Source organism: Periplaneta americana, chromosome 7 (genome assembly GCF_040183065.1).
Source record: "Periplaneta americana isolate PAMFEO1 chromosome 7, P.americana_PAMFEO1_priV1, whole genome shotgun sequence".
Taxonomy (NCBI): domain Eukaryota; kingdom Metazoa; phylum Arthropoda; class Insecta; order Blattodea; family Blattidae; genus Periplaneta; species Periplaneta americana.
The window spans coordinates 136619222-136637723 of NC_091123.1; the positions used below are offsets into that span (position 1 = coordinate 136619222).

The 18502-nt window shown below is 37.3% G+C and overlaps 1 protein-coding gene across 1 annotated transcript in view; it reads right to left on the reverse strand.

The window, feature by feature from the left end:
• Positions 1-3134: 3134 nt before the first annotated feature.
• The window catches only part of LOC138703464 (kynurenine formamidase-like), a 34449-nt gene continuing 19081 nt past the window's right edge, over positions 3135-18502 (reverse strand). The window contains exons 4-6 of the mRNA XM_069831344.1: positions 11929-11974; positions 10303-10433; positions 3135-3325 (exon numbers count right to left, since the gene is read on the reverse strand). Coding sequence (XP_069687445.1) covers positions 3186-3325; positions 10303-10433; positions 11929-11974 — 317 coding nt within the window. The 3' untranslated portion in view covers positions 3135-3185. The remainder of the gene's footprint in view (positions 3326-10302; positions 10434-11928; positions 11975-18502) is intronic.

Below are 18502 nucleotides of genomic sequence, written 5' to 3' on the forward strand. Positions count from 1 at the left end.
GAGGAAGGCTAACATAGATAACAAGTTTCTCTTTTTGGCATCAGGGACGACTGGTCTTCTTTCAAGGCGTTGCAAGCACTGCAAGTTAGTGATTGGCGTTAATGACTGTCCTTTCTTAAAAATCCTGTGCTCTGTCCACATTTCAAGGTCATTAAATGACTGTCTTGTTTTTATTAGAGGAAAATTAGCTCTTGAGAGTCTAATCCAGTTGAGGGTGCTGATTTTGATAGGAGTTGTATTCAAAAACTTGTCACATTCTGCAGAAAAGTCGAAGAAATCCTCATCCTTCATCATTATTACATTAGGCCTTACCTCTTCTTGAACCATGGTCTTGCATCTTTTTTTTTTTTTTTGTTTTTTGTCTCTATGGTGCCAAATTCCCTATCACATGGCATGTAGGAATGTTCTGAAATCAAGAATTTCAAGTCCACTGAATCAAAATGTTTCTTGGCAATAATGTAAATCAGGACCATTAGAATCATCCGATTCTTATTCTGCCCTGCACAGTTATCAGCCCATATTTGTCTAGACACACTCTGATGTTGTAAAAGGAGTTACTACCTTCTCCGCGCCAACAGCTGTGCACATACAACTTACAACATCTAGTGACTACGTTTCCAACTTCGTTTCATTACATACGGACATACTACCTTCTCTGTGCCATTAGCATGGCCATTTACTACTTTCTCAATGAAAAACCTAAAAATTCGAATTTTTGGCAGTTACGACCTTTCCCATATCAATGCCTCAATTAGTCTCCGGATGGAGGGGAACTTCTTGCACAATGTCGGGTTTTTGTGAGCTCCAATATCGGTTGTTTTGTGAGATGATGCGGCCAAGCTTCCTCTGAAAATATGAAAAATTCAGAATTCACACTGCTAGCAGCAACATTCTCCAGTATCTAGTTGCAGAATCTAACTCTAGTCGTGGAATAGCGCGGTTGCAATTCATAAGCCACAGAAATTTTATAACTCATTAACACATTAAGTAATTTAGTGGCATTTGGTGTTGTGGATTTTAGAACTCCTGTTTCCTGAGCAAGTCCACCATTGTGGCTGAGGGGTTAGCGAGTCTAACTCCGAACCCAGCGGTCTCGGGTTCGATTCCCGGTTAGGACGAGTTGCCTGGGTGAGGTTTTTTCGGGGTTTTCCCCCACTCCTATAGATGAATATCAGGTAACTTTATCAGGCGATTGGAACCCCTCTCATCTTCGCCACTTCCTTCCCCCCCCATCATTCTTTCCTCATCATCCCGTTTCTGGTTTTTTAGATCACTCTACAGGCGGCCTCCCGGAACTACTGGCTCTCTCGACCGGCCTCCGTGGAATGTAGCTAAGCGACGTTGGATGGCTTCTGCAACGAGCACCCGAGGCGGACCTACTCGGGGGAGGAGTTTCGCTTCAGACCGACAGGGGGGTCTTGGGGGAAGTTGCCGAAGCAGGAATGGTAGCTATATGGATTTCTGTTGGCTGTAGGGACCGGTCGTTAGGGAGGCATGTGGTTGGGTAAGTGCGCGTAGGGGATCTATGGCACGCAACTCATTCCATATCGAGGGTTAGCGCAATAGATCTCAACAGGTCGCAGTGCTGGGCCATCCGTGTCCCCCTCACTTAAATTCCATTCCATTCCTGAGCAAGGCGACGGAAGGATTTTTTTGGAGTGTTTTAGTGGTTCACCTACAGTAGAACTTGGTTATAATGACATTCAAGGAACCTTAAAAATTATGTTGTTGTAAACGAGTATCGTAGTAACCGAGATTCATATTATCAGTCTAGTGAGGTGGAAAATGAAAAATAATAAACATAATTAGGTTTATTTTAGATTTATGTATTCACTTTTAAGCAAACCATGAACATAATAAAATACACGTACAATTATAAATACAGAATTCTGTATTAAAACAGTTTGTTCAGTACTCACCAAACTTCTTTACTGAGGAGTGAAATAATTAGTCATTTTACTCCATTGTTTCCTACTTGCCCAATACACATTTTCTAAATTACATTCTATGTTCATTATTTCAGTTGCAATTTCACTGCTCCCTCCCGAACATGTTCACAATTCTAATGGCTTCTAAAGTGCCACTCACTTCTGTTAGTGGCCATACTGCGTTAAAATGCGTGCACTTAGTGAAAACTTCCTGTCGAAACTGACCGCATGCAGGTACCGTTAATACCGCATGAATTCGGGCAGGTTACAATGGGATGAGGAATCTGCCTGCATTCCAGAGGTCTATGATAGAAGGTGACAGTAAATAATTTAACCAGATTTCAACAAAATATTTCTTAAAATACTTTGATTCTTAGAAAATGTTATTCCAAACCGAGGTTGAAAATGACGTTATATGCAAGGTAGACGCATATAAGTTTGTCGTATTAAGCAAGGTAGAAAAGCATATGTCTTATGGGGAATTAGTTGGGACCACAAAATATTTGACGTTATAGGCGAGGTGTCGCACAAAACGAGGTCGTTATAACCAAGTTCTACTCTATTTCATCTAACTTTCTACCGTACATATATTTCGGAAACTTTTCTTCTTACCAAGAGACTCTCTTAAATTTTAACAAGCTGGCGAACAGTTTCTCTACCTGGAACAGGGTTGCCAGGATATTTATTTTACGAATCGCCTTACTACTTCTCTGCAAGAATTCGTTTTCACGTATGTATCGTACATAAAACGCGTTCATCAAGACTATATTTTTGTAATGACACACCTAATGAAGAACAGGAACAATTAGCACACAATTTGCACACAATGAAAGCACCGAGTAACACACGAACCCACAACAAATTACAGACAAAGCCTCCATCAAACTAAGTACAAGCGGCTCCTGCACATGCATTACACGGTCTTGACGACTGGACTCTGGCAGTACGCAGCTGCGCTCAAGCGGCCCGTATCTCAAATAACCTCACTGTATAAATGTATTGTCCTACGTTGTCTCAGATAAGCAAAATGGGTTAAATGATCCCAAAAGCGGCCATTGGAAAGAAAGTTGTCTCAGGTGGAGATCCAGATTTGTATTAATTTCGTATATCGATATTTGCTTTGTGTGTTTAATGGTTCTTTCATAAAACCGGAAGAAGGATAAGTGAATAGGTATGGTACATATTTAATATAATAAAATATACAAATTATGTGTTGTTTTTTATTTCACTACAACTTTGCAGTTGAATGTTGGTTTCTTACTTATCACAGTTCAAATCCCTTCTATACCATTTCTTTCCTGTTTTCGTTTCTGGCCCCACGAATGCGATAACGCGACTCGGTGCTCCAGTTCCTTCAGTTATCTTGATTGGCAGGATATGCAGCTTGAACTCAGAGCCTGAGGAAAGAAATGATCTTCATACTTTAGGCAAGATTATTAATTCAATACAGTTATCGATATAATTCAATTGTTTGTTCAGAACCCCACGATAACGAAAGAGCCAAATACAGAGCCTTCTTTAGTTACAAGATGGAGTCATACGTCGGCAACACTGTAATTAAAGATGGGAACGATATATCGGTTTTTATGAAATACCGATATTTTCGTTTCGACATAGCGATATATCGATATCGAAATTTTGATTCAATATATCGTATAATATATCGGTTTTCTCATAACTTGATCGATATTTTTTTGTGGAATTATTATCATTATCAACAACAAAATCCACACTAGACAACTCCGATAATTCCCGAGAGATGGCGCTACTGAAGGTGGACAGTTACATAAGTGTGCAACCTCCCTCAATACCTTGTTCTAATTGGCTGGACTGGAATTCGAATTCAAACTGTTTAATATACAGCACCAAATTCAAAATGCAGCGTGTGCGAACGTGAGGCAGACGGGAGGTTTATCTTTTACTGTTTTAATATTGTTATTAATGTTCTTCAAGGCAGAAGAGCAACTCCCACCCTGAAAGGGAACCGTCTGACCTCAAAACGGGTATCAGAACTTTTATTTCTATATTCTGAAATGGAAAGAGAAACAAGGAATTAATACCGATGTTACATTTGTTTAGCCTACGTCTATGATTTCTATGCAAAACCTAGTGCTGACATTCTGTTTTCTTATTATATCTTTTAGTGCATAAAAATCTATCTCTATAATCATCACCATTGTTGTTTGGAATGTTGGAGTGTAACAATAATTTGCAGTGGGAACTTCCTATAGAAGGATTGTATCAAATCAACTGTGAAGTTTGTTAAAACTTGTAACATTCTAAGTACGGTTTACTTACATTTAAAAACGATTACGTTGTTAGGTAGAAAAGAGCATTATATCTGTGTCTTGGATTGAATTCTATATAGCTAACATTAGAATAATTGAATCGCGTTCCAATATCAAATACTCAACCATGTAGAGTTCACTTAACTCTTTCCCACTACATTTAAGCTCCCTTGCCTCCACCATAATTTTTATTTAGGTTAGGACCTACATCATATGGTATTGAAAATGTATTGTTTAATGTTACAATTTTACATTTATGCTTTTGACTGTTATGATGTTAATTTCAATGGTAAAAAGGAATATTAAAATTTAAGTAATTTTATTGTAATACGGTAAATGTATGGCTGAAAATGCAATTTGCTTACGGAATAGCGATATATCGATAATCGTTCGATATATCAATATATTTTCTGCGATATATATCGTTTATCGAAATTAGGCTTGCAATATATTGCAATATCAATATATCGGTATTTAATTTATTTTCTCCATCACTAACTGTAATTAACTGTCAAACGGAGGCCTACTATCCAGAACACGTGTTGGTGCTAATGCCGATTTTCAATCTAAATTAATGTTACAATATAAGAGTGTGTCGATGGCATTACGTTCGCGGTCGTACCAAACGTTAATATTGTTGATGTATTATAAACTAAGTGCGTGTTGGCGATAAAATAAGACAATAAATGAAAATATGGCTACAGTCTTTAGCAATTTTTACGGTTATTATTGATGACAAAATGATTGAACAATTCTTCTAAATATGAAATATTGTATAAACTACATTTTTATAGTCTTACTTGTGATTTGTGGTGTATCAGAATTCTAGCCAAATTGTTGGGCCTCGCCTGCTATATCAATAAAGTTACGCCATTGATTTTCAAGTTCATTATAAACAGCAGTTTTGTGATCCCATAAATGTTGCAGTTTTGTTGAAGATTCGGAATGCCTGCTATACGTCAGAACTCTCTATATTTGTAGATGCATACACTCACTTTGTTGGTTTTCAAGGTTTGTGTATTAATATAATTTTTTGTAATAAATTAGTTATAAACATGTTTCTTTTCACTTGGTATTTACAGGATTTAAAATTCACCGAGTTTACGCTAATTGGCACATAGGTACTTAAGAGATAATGATGTGTTTTGTTACGTATTATGTTGAAGGTACGTTTCTTCATTTTTTCATAGATCTTTATACTTGGCCTTGGCCTATTTAAAATTATAGTTTAGAAAATTTGTAACAAATAACTTAGGATAACAGTATTGTTATGGTGACTGGCGAGGTTCAAACTAAAACTGGCTTCCTAGGCATCTGAAATATTTATAAAAAAGAACAGATAATCACATGAAATTAAAATGTATATGATATCCTAGACCTTTCACGTTAGAGGTGAAACAACATAAAGCGGCAAAACATTGTCAATTTACTACTCACATAATGGTTAATTGACTGGAATAGGGTACTGCGAAAGTACGTCGTTACTTTATTTATTTTTGATACAAGTAAAATTTATTTAAGTATTTATTTATTTTCCCTTGTACCATCAATAAAAACACGTATGCTTTTAATTTTTTTAAGTTATAAGTGGCTGTATATGCAAGTACTTACGCGGTATTCTGAAACTCACATAAAATACCATTTCGGATCCCGTAATAAATTACGTACATTAATCATATGCACTTAGTTTTGTATCAATTAATGTCGAAAATGTACATGTGACAACGAAATCAAAGCACTAAAACGTCAAAGTCATGCCTTTATTTCGCCTCCGCCCGCCTCCACTCAGCGTTGCCAAACCTACCCATGCTGCGGCTTGTAACTGAAGATGGCTCTGGCCAAATATAGTTCAAAACTTCCTCCGTCATATCTGCCATCTAGTGCTTCAATTTTGAGTCAGCTATAAACAGAAGAATAGCTATTGCTAAGTCTCTTCGTAGTAGCTCTCCACAAAGAGACATTTGAATTCAGAATTGCAGGCAATAAAAGTTAAACACGAAGTTTGTGTTCTGGGCGAAAACATTTTTAGCGCCATAGGCGCTGACTTTGGAGAATAAGACACTTTCTGCCCCCTCAACTTATAAAGCCAAACCAAGTAATTCGATGAGACATTCATGTTAAAAATAATAATTAATTAATTTGTTTGTTCGGAAGAAGAACTAAGTCTTAATTAACTAGGGCATACGCAAAAAATGGTAGTGTTACATCCTAGATCATATATACCCAAATTGCTCGGCGTTATAGGTTTTGACGGTTACAACTTGACAGGTTTACTATGCTGCCATCTAGTAGTTACATAAGGAGTCACGTCATAACTTCCATTTCAATTGCATTAGCGACTGTACTGCCATATCGTGTTCGTTTACGGCGGATGGGTGGCGATCCTGGCGGTTGTTCTCTTCAAAGTGCAACCGATTTGAACATAGGAATGAGCAATCTATATGTGATCTAGGGTTACATGCACAGAGAGGATCAGATATCTCAACGACATACAGTTTTACATTATCTTTTTGGACGCAAGTCGTGCTGACGTTTGAAGGTACGGTCACACATCGCTACTTTTGCAGCGCAACTTTTGTACTGCAGCTGCAAAAGTTGCGTGTCGTGTTCACACGGAAGCCAAAAGTAGCGCGCTGCACGCTACTTTTCGTGCTGCGCAACCCGAGTGCTGCAAAAGTTGCAACTGGAGGTTGCGAGTCTGTTCACACACAAGGCGCTACTTTTGCAGCCGCAGTCATGCTGCAGGTTCCCATCTCCGTGTTGACTTCTCAATATACATTTTGTGGTTATGTTCGCATTATTAAGAAACTCATGCGAAAGCTTCCTTATCTATTATTTGCTTTTCTGTCGTATCTAGTATTCAGAAATTGACATTATTTTTACTATAAAGCTTTTAAAAACGCCTATATACTTAAATGATAACCAACAGTATATTCACATAATCAATGTTGGCAACCCTCCTGTTTGGAACTACGCTACGGAAAATTTAAAAAATGAATTATATCGTCAGCAATTATGCTCAGACTGTGTTGTGTATTTAATAACTGTTACAAATAATTTATTTTCATCACATTTAACATTAAAATATATCCAAACAATAAAAGTATCATTGGCACATTTGGGTGGTAACACTGGTTGCAACCGCAGTAAAAGTTTCAACAAAACCGATATCAAAAATGCTGAGGCTACAACCCTGAGAACCCTGTTCACACGTCGCTACTTTTAAGCTGCGCGCAGCATGGAAAAGTAGCGGGAGCAGGTTCGGCAGCCGCTACTTTTCGGGTTGCACCGTTGTTCACACGTCGCAGTACAAGAGTTGCGCAGTTTTTTGTACTGCAGCGCTGCAAAAGTAGCGACGTGTGACCGTACCTTTACATCGCATTTATCTCGCTCGTGACGGCGATTCACAGCTGTAATACATCAGATGTAATATTTCCATAAACTGGCATTAACATGCAGTCCTAGTAAAATGAACGACATCTAGTGAACGGAGCTTTTCTCGAGTGCTCTCTATTCACATCTGGAATATATTATAACTGCTATAATAATAATAATAATAATAATAATAATAATAATAATAATAATAATAATAGTCCACACCTGTGGAATAGCGGTTAACGCATCTGGCCGCGAAACCAGGTGGCCCGGGTTCGAATCCCGGTCGGGGCGGGATGATATTTTATATTAATTTCAGCCTTCTGGGCACAATACTTTCTGAGAAAAGTGCACCAATGTCACAAAAATAAGAAAGTGTAAAAAAAAAATGGTGTGAAAGTTTCCATATCATGCAATGTTAAATTCCTCAATTATGAGAGCACTTTTCTCAGAAGTGAGAAAAGATACAAATGCAGAAAAAATAGTGCGTATGTAACATACTTTTATGTATTGAATCGATTAAATAAATTTTAAAATTCCACTGAGCGGTTGGCAAAAAAAGAAGTTTTCATTGATAACATTTTTTGCATTAAGAATTACAACAATATTTTTGCTGAAGATAGGGCTAAAAGATCACAATTAGAAGAAATAAAATCATACGCTATAATAGCTCATATTCGTCATCGGTGGATGGGGAATTTCCCCTCTGTTGAAAAGTTATTCCCCTCTCATAAATTCATATTAACATCCCTGCCAGGGATAACTTCTATCCCCCCCCCTCACAAAATATAATTGTTTTAATACGGGTATAATGTATAAAGTAAGCAAAGAAAATAATATTGATTATTATTATCACCGGCAAGCTGACAACAATCAATAACTTAGAAAGTACACATCTTGTTAAACCTGCTCATGGATATAAATTCATTATTATGGTCAAGATACAAGACAAGCAACTCAGTGCGACCAAGCGTTGAGCCGTATCTAATGAAGTCGAGGTCGCCTCTATCACTCTGTTGTCATAAGTTTGTATGTATTAAGATAATAGGAGTGATGCAATAAGTAAATACGTTTAATTCGGAGAAATTCCGATAAAGTTGTACTACTGCTATAGGCCTACTGTTTTCGCTGTAAGAAAAATCCTAATGTAAACATAAGCACGTTGCTGTCATACCCGTGATTGGCTCCCAGTCGAAACACTCACATGACGCAGGAAAATATAGTTCGTATTTGAAAATCACAGTCTTGTATTATTTGGAAATAAAAAATTGAATTCTAGTTGTTAAATACGATGAAACATTTAACTTCACTCATGTGTAAAACGCTATGTAAAATAAAAGTTACTTTTATATTTTGTTATGTACTATGAACGCGGATGAATACCAACAGTAATACCGAGGTAGTCTGTTCTTGTAACAAGCTGGCGTCACTTGAGCTTGTAGTTGTTCACGTAAGCTAGTATTGAAGTAGGGCTTCTGTATCCTCAACTGTCCATTGTGAAGACATAAGACTTAAAAATAATTTAATTGTAGTAATTATAAAGTAAATGTTTCCTAAACAAATGAATGCATAGTAGTGAGGTTAGGCCTACTTGACGAGTAACGGGAAATGTTTAACATGAAACAGAATGTACAACAGTAGGCGGGAATATGTACTGAGAACCTATGGCGCCAAACAGTGGCCAATGAAGCCTCACTTCAGTCACGTGCTATTGTTTACATTAGGATTTTTCTTACAGCGAAAAGATACTACTACCACCACCACCACCACCACCATCACCACTACTACTACTAATAATTTTATGTATGATATTCTCTACCTAGGATTCTATTCCCCCCTCATCAGAAATCTTAATTCGCATCCTGACTGCAGACGATGTTATTTTCTGTAAATTATGTAAGGACTTTTTTTAGAAACAGCAACTGAAATTTGCTTTTGTGCAGAGTCTTACTCCCAAACCCAATATTTCAAAGAAATCGGCGACTGTGATTAGCACCTCCCGCTCTTAGTTGGTGCTTAAAGGTTCAATTTAATCGATCGTATTTACATTTGAAGACCTCTAACATTCTAATTCTGCTAAGTGCCAATTTTTCAAAATTCATTTTTTTTTTCAATCTAAGGGGGGAACATCAATATGCGCAATTTACAATTCATGTTGATTTTCAGATAAGCCAATATACATAGGGGAGAGTCGGGTAGTATCGGACATCGGGTAATATCGGACAATGAGTTTCTTTCATCTACCACACGATGATAGTACCTGATTGACATGGTTACGTTTCTGTGATGTCGCATAGAGAAACGTAACCATGTCATTCAGGTACTACCATATGGTGGTAGATGAAAAAACGCACTGTCCGATACTACCCAACTCTCCCCTACGGAGAAAAATTCTATCCGGACCGGGACTCGAACTCGGTACATATTGTTGGACATTATGCCACTGTCACATATTCTGTGACACATTACATTAGGGTAGGCCACCAAAGGGGAACAGAGAGGTAGAGCTTAAATTAAGAAGGATTCAATCCGGCATCGGAACTAGAATCCGGTGTGGTTTAATGGATAAAGCGTCAGCATATAGAGCTGAAAACCCGGGTTCGGGTCAAGGAGCCTGAGAGAATCTTTCTCCGTTCTACCCATTCTTCACCAGTGAAAAGTTTACCAATGAATGTTGCGATAAAATTTATAAGTTAAATATACAGCATTACCTATAGGCAGGTCAGGGCTTGTCAGGTTTAAATTCTCCAGCCCGAACTTATTCGCCCCCAGGAGCACACGATGAGCGTTGAATGTGACATTCTTCCCAGAGTCGAGGGAGGGCGTGTCCAACCCAACTCCATATACAGTAGGATTTTTCAAAGGATCCCCAGTCGGTCTCTTTTGTTGCTAGAAGAAGTTAGCCGCACGGTCCACCCCGGTCATTAAGGGACGCGTGCGGAAATTTCTAGGCGCGCAGTTGTCACATTTTACATTAACTTCGCCACGTGGGGTTGAAACAATCGTATATTTATTTCTATACAACAAATTGTACTTTCATTCATTCAATCAATCACGAATTAATTAATAGTTAATTTTGAGTTACTGTGTGTATAAAGATCCGTTACAGAACCAATGTACGGTGAACTTCTTCAAACTAATATATTAAATTCGTATTTATATCAATAATAATAATAATAATAATAATAATAATAATAATAATAATAATAAAAAGTAACACCGAAGGAATATTGTCAATTTGTGTTTTATGTCTAAATCCGCAGCGAAATCTGAAATGTTATGTAATAAAATATGACAACATTTTGCTTCTCTTACCTCTTTCGTCGTCACTCTCTCCTAAATGAATCACAAATGTCTCTTGGTGATTGTTACTGTCGTGCTTAATATAATTCTGTTCCGTTTTAATTTCACGTTGAACACAGGAGGACCAATTATGGGAGCTCCATCACGCAGAAGTTAACACACTAGACTCAAGTCGGAGTAATATTGTTTTTCCTAACAAAGACTTTAGTTGATGCCAGTTCCAAAGGTCGAGCTGGTTGGCGCAGTTGGTACAGCACTGGCCTTCTATGCCCGAGGTTGCGGGCTCGATCCCGGGCTAGGTCGATGGCGTTTGTGTGCTTAAATGCGACAGGCTCATGTCAGTAGATTTACTGGCATGTAAAAGAACTTCTGCGGGATAAAATTCCGGCACACCGGCGACGCTGATATAACCTCGGCAATTGGTAGTGTCGTTAAATAAAACAACATTTAACATTTCCAAAGGATTTAGAACACAGTGCGCGTGGTACGAAGGAAGTCGTAACACTTCGTGTCCAGATGAGGCTACGAGCTCCATCACTGCATGTTTCTTACTAATACTGGCTGATTTGATTTCCTGCAACATAACTCCCTTGATGGTTATGGGGTTGGGCACGGTAATATTATTGTGACTCATAGGCCTAAAGTTAATTATGTCCTTAACATTGCTGTTCATCCATCATTGCTATCTTGGAGTTGTAAAAAAGAAACTAAGTAATTTACAAGATACTCCGTAAAACAAATAATAATAATAATAATAATAATAATAATAATAATAATAATAAAATTACAGAAGACTTTCAAACAGCGAACAAAAACACTTGTGAATTGTTTGAACATATTAAGAAAGACTGCAGTTAGTGTTAGCATTCAGGCAAGAATTGGCAACATTTATGTTTGTCTCAGAAAGCGGAAACAGAGATCACCCCATCCCCGAGTGGACAGAAAAGGTTGGGGGGACCGTCATACTTCAAAAGGCCACCGCTCAGCGTGCGGTATCCTCTGTCTTTAACTGGGGATGCATTGAGCGATCCTACTATACTTTCCGGTTAACAAAGACTCCTGCGGCCATTGGCGATAGACCTATAAAAGTTATAAAATGTAATCACACAAAACTTTTCTCATTGTTGATTTTAAGAAGCAGCTAATAATGCCAGTCTAATAAGTAAACGTTCGTACACCGGCTCGCAAAACTTTTGTCCGATCCTACTGTACAGTTTTTCTCGTTCTTAAGTTGGTATTTGTACTAACTCTAGCACAGTAGCGTAGGCGGCAGGTAGTCTCCCCGCAGGTGACAAACCACCCCTCCTCACAACAGAAAGGTTGAACCAAGCTACTTAGGGTCGATTGTATAAACCATTTAATCTTAAATCAGAGGTTAAATTGATCCTTGTTTCAGCTGAACTTGGAATTTTGTGTTGTATAAAGTCTAATCTGAGATTAATTTGTCTCAAACTAAAGTCAACTTTGACTGAACAAATTTCTCCGATTAAGTTAGATGATCCAAGTTCAGTAATTTCTTTTCTGTTTGAAATATACGAGTGACAGATTGTGCAAATAAAATATCCATTATTATTAATATTAATAGATATGTTAGGTACATTTATATATATTTCTTTCAATTTCTTGCCTTAATACACAAACATTCTTATATTTTATAACGCTCTATCGTGTTCAGCAGTATCAAATAACAACCTATAATTATATTATGTTTATAACAACCATTAATTATTAATGGATATGATAGGTACATTCATAAATGATCAATTAACTGTATTACTAAACGAAAATTGTCGTTTTATAAAGCTTTATTATGTTTAGCAGTATCAAACACCATAACATTATAACAACTTGGAGAACAGTCAACCTTCTTCTTATTGTCCGCCATTATTTACATTGCACAAAAAAAACCAGTGTCTGCAACAGAGTGTAATACGGAAAGTCGCCAAAAAGTAGTTGTAAAGTCGCTAGATTTCTCATTATCAACAAAGAAAGATTAAATTTTGTCACTATGGGGTGCTAAAAAGGTCACTAAATCCCTATTTAAGCAATATAAAAGTTAAAAGAAATTGTTGTTGAAAAAGAGTTAAAGTCGCTAGATTGGCAACACTGAACGAACCTGTATAACATGGTCCGCGCATCACGTATTTCACCTGTTTATGCGATGTTGCCAAATCCTTTTCACGTGAACTTAGATTGCATTTGAACCAAGGTAATTTGAACGCAGAAAAGTTTTATACAATAGAAGAAGTGTCTGAACTCGGTTCACTTTTCGATCTTCGATCAAAGTTGATCTTTAGTCAGGGAGTTTTATACAATCGGGCCTTAGTAAACTTAAAGGGTGCTATTCATAGACATTTCTCAGCACGCGCTACGAGCGTACTAAGCTAGCCCCGGCTATCCACTGGTTACTTACTACAGCCGGCCAGTCTCCGGCTCTGACATTTCTCTTGGAAAGAGAAGAGAGAACGAGAGAGAAAGATAGTGATCAGCATTGCCAACCTGTGGCGTTTTGAAGTTGTGAAAAGAACCTCGAAATTCCACTGTGAATGAAACTATTCCGCTAAATTTTAACGTTAAACACTCTGGTTCGATTTAAAGTAATGTTTTTAATTCTATAGTAATTTGCTGTTACAAGACTTGAGTTCTGATATGCGAAGATTGATTCAATCGCAGTTTGCAATGCTGGGAGAGAGGCGGGAACTAGAGGTTAAAGTTGTCTGCTAGAACCAACCAGCTATGAGCGTCTGATGTATTTAGCGCGATGTTGCCACTTCTTTTTTTATGCGAAGCACGTGGCGAACGAGTCGTTAGCTCTTTGTGTTATAGGACAGGCGAAGTAGTTGTGTTGTTTTGTGCTTGAGCGATTTACGGTGCCTGTAAACCTTATTATTGATATAGTAATATGGCCAGTGGTCGTCAGAATCGAAAAGGAAAAAATCGGCTCTTTTAAGAGCCAAAGTCATTAATTTACAAATTATGCATATTGCGTGAATATTTTGAGAAGGAGCGAACCTATGGAGAACCTCTTCTCCCTGTTACGAAAATGGTACATAGAGTTTGTGACGCTTTGAAGGTGGGAAAAACAACCGTTAAAAGTGGAGTATTAACAGATTCTAAGGAAAGTAGAGTCTGTTTCATTTCATACACTTTCATTATAATGATAATGATATTCCCATAGTCTGTGTTAATATACTGTAGGCCTATGTAAAATTTACATACGTGTTCGCATTAGTTTTTATTGTTATAATTATTTAGCTGTGTACATTAAAGAAAGATGCGATCTACGTTTCTGTAAAATGATTTACACATGCGTTCGCATTAGTTGTTTTTTTATCTACGCTAGCTGTGTACATTAACGAAGGATGTGATTTTAGTTATATGTAAAATGATTTATAGGCATGCCTACGCGTTCGAATTAGTTTTTATTCCGCGCCACAAAATCGGTCTGCAGTTTTCATTCTGTCTATACGTATCGGCAACACTGTCTTCCTCGGCCACGAGAAACGTCAGGGCCGGAGAATGACCGGCTGTACTGTAGTACAGAATTCAAATCATATCCTATCGCTAACACTGGTTTATGAATACGAAAAACGCTGATCATCCACCGGAAGCCCGCGCTAAAAATGTCTATGAATGCGGCCCAAAGAGAATATGTATAAGGCTCCCCCAAACAGACGCGATACGGAATGCGTTACGATAGCGTTACGATTTTGCGATAAATGTTTTCATTCCGTTCAATGATTGTGTTCACACAAGCGCGATTATCGCAATATGCGTTATTATCGCAGCAAGTAGAACGCGACGATTTTGCGTTCTATTCTCCCGGAGATGTAGATCGCTAGAACGCCACGCGTTTATTTTGATGCTGGGTTGAAGTGTGTCATTTATGGATTCATCTTCAAAGGAAGAGGAACTTCTCTTTCTTGGATGAGAATCGTCGCAGGCAAAGCAGGCGCAGGTAAGTCCATGGTAGTCATGTATGGTTAAGATAAACAATATAAAAAGGTATAAAGTGATGATTTAGCTTTTCTTTGCCAAGAACGTGAAATAAATAACAAGTACGCCTACCCGATTATAAACTTTATTATTTTTTTTAATTTGCTCTTTTTGTTGCAGGAGGTTGTGGATTCACGAGTTAAATGCCACAAGGGAAGAAAAAGATTAATTTTATACCTTAGTTCAACAACTAACCTTAGCACTCTGCTAACCTTGAAGAGCCTACTAGTAAAGAATTTCAATGTTTAGAGTACGGTACCCATAAAATAACGAATTTTAATGTGAAGTAAATTCAGTAGTAATTTATTCTAAACATACCTACGTATAATGATTTACTTACATAAGTATATCTAGAATGTGGTAAGATATTAAAAGTAATAAAACTCCGACAAACAAATTACATAACTTTTTGTTTCCACATACTTTATTAATTTTATATTTCTGCACAATTATTTATAATATTGTACAAGCATTTTGCAATTTGCACAAATAATTTTTTTTTTTCATTTGTGCATTTGTGCGGCAGTTATTTATTTTCTAGCTTAAACCCCGCGTCAGTCTACAAGTCAGTAGGCCTACATCAAATTATAAATAAATAATTGCACTTATTGTTTACATCTAACTTTGTAGCTATCTCCTTCCATTTCTTCTCCTTTTCCATGCCACGGATTTTCCTTTACGAACTCAATAAAAAATTCCACGTTCGTTTACAAGTAATCCGAAATCGCAATCTGTGAGCACAAGTGATGTACACCTGCTGAAGGTAACTGGTCTTTGCGCTGTGGCTGTAAAACTAAAATCCGCATATGTGGTCACCCATTACGATACTCTGATTGACTGGGGACGTTAGAATATCGTATATCGCGGACGCGCCAGTTTGGGCACCTCTTCGCGATAGTGCGATATTGGGTTATCGCGAAATCGTAACGCTATCGTAACGCATTCCGTATCGCGTCTGTTTGGGGAGGCCTTTACTTAGTGGTCTAGTGATATAGATAAATTAATAAACACGGCATTTTGATAAATTAATAAACACGGCATTTTGATAAATTAATAAACACGGCATTTTGATAAATTAATAAACACGGCATTTTGTAGCTCCTCCTCACGCCACGGTTCTTTGCGTTATAATGCGCCTATAGCTTGTTTTCCTTTGGCTGTTGTCATGGTAATAACACTACGCTAATAAAATTACATTGATTAAAGGTCGTACTAACAATCAATAGATTAGACTAATATTCTAAAAAATCGGGTAAATAAATTTGTGCGAGATCGTGCGTATTTGCTTGCTTTCCGCACACAACCAATACGCGGTAAGTGTGAAATACCACATTCAGTATTCCCAACGTAACACACATAACAATTTCCCTCTTCTTACCGCTTAAGCGCCATATTCATTTTACTGCTTTAGGCTTTTAACATATTATTTTTAGAGACGATTAACATAGTAATAATTATAAATTGGAAACTTACCACTGCAATTTCACCTAAATTGCACTGTTAATTATTGTTTTTAAATATTTGCGAAAATTAAGTAAACTCTACAACACCACAAAAGTTACTGCATTTGTAATGCAAGTAACATTAAGGAAGCCGTGAAAAAATCAACAAGATTCCAGATTCCGATGTTATGACTGTAATATGTTATATAAATAATATTGTTAAAATATTAAAATGAAAAATAAATCATTACATAACCTTACCGTTTGTTTTAAGTTCGCATTTATAGACTGGGGGGGGGGGAAAGACAGACGTATTATCATGGGCTGCTGGAAAATAGTAAACACAGAAAACATTTTATAGCAACAATGTTGAAGATAGATATTTTAGTTTTTAAAAGTTGCCGTCATTGAACAGAAACCAAGATGGAGATTTCATTGCAACTAATTAGAAATCCCTCTTTCAGGTATGTAATAAACGATCTTCGCACTAAATAATGTACGATACACGAGCGGTATGTTTGTTTTCATGTTCTCGGAAATTAAAAAAGCTCAACTACGTTTCGCTTTTTCAATCTTTTCCTCGAACATGAAAACATCAACATACCGCTCTTGTAACGCATATTACTATTATTACGACAAATTTTTTTATGGGTATGTGCATAATTTAAAACTTGATTGTGAATTATATCCCGTAGGATACAATAGTTTAATTTATATTTTGCACACATAAAAAAAAGGTTTGCATATTACTCTCATATAGTAATGGAACGAAAATGTGGATGAAACGAACAAAAAATAAGCAAAGCATATAGAAATAGCAAATGTCTGTGCTTTCAACACCAAACATAATATTGGAACCATATCTGATACAACAAAGATGTGTAGATGGAGGAATTGTCCTGTTGAAAAAAAAATAATTCTATCAGGTTGCAACATGCGCATGCTGGGTAGTATACAGTATTTTCCAGTATGTGGATATATTGCTGGGAAGTCAAATTCTCTTCAATTCTATACAGGGTTCGTCCTCATAGCCTGGAAATCCATCCCCAAACAGCGACAGAAATACGTCCACTGCGTTGTGTTGATGTTACATATTCTGGCTGGAACCTTATAGACCCAATAGGACGAAATACCTGAACAGGCCCATGACTGGTGTTTGAGAAAATCTTTTAATCTGAAAATATACATTTTCTCATAGATATTCATAATAGGCTTGTCAAAACGCGATGCGATCTATTCTATGTTTACGATCCAATATGGTATTTATACGTGCAGGGAAGATGAAAAATTTTCCTGGAATATTATATAATACACTACTCAAGAGAAATCAACATGTTTTAAACTTTTCGGTGCAAAATAGACTCAATGTTTTATTTCTGTCGGTTACATATACCGTTATTGCTCTAAAAGGCTGTCTTTGGTTCGATTAGCTAGGTATATACCTGCAACTCAGATTTCAAATACTTCCTTTCCCAGAACAACATGTGGAGTAGGGTATGTAGACATATTGCCAACATAATATCTCACAAAGTTCACTTCCACATTATTTCATAGGACAAAAGTTTTGCGAGCCAGTGTACTGTTACATTGTTACAGATACCTTTCTCTGCTAAAGTGACAAAATTCCCACTTTGCATTTACGCTGAAACTACTGTTCATTTCTTCCATTCAAATTTGAATTGAAAGAACTCCAAAGGTAAGTTAAAAACGCCAATAAAAGAAACGGCTATAATCAGACAAAGGATTTTCGAAGACGTCACGTTCTTTGGCGTACGGAGGGAGAGTAGCAATGAGTTCAATCACCTCGCTGCAACTGACGTAGACTACACCTAATGTTCAGTATCGGGACGAAACTCAGCTGTCTGGTGCGTTGCTGGTGTAGATAATTTTCAGCAGGACACTAAAATGTGCATGACGAGGAGCGCAGTGGGAGGCCAACCATCATCACAGACGACCTTGTGGAACAACTCACCATATGCTTGCTCATGACATTAGGCCAATAGACCTGGCACAGCTGACGATAAATTTCAATCGGCGCTATGCCCGTGCATTCAAAAACTTTATCACTGATCGCACTTCACACGCGGCGGGAGCTGGAATAGGAGCGTCCATTTTCAACCAATGCAACGAAGCTACTGAGAGCACTCGGGAAGTTCCGCTAGCGCCTGCG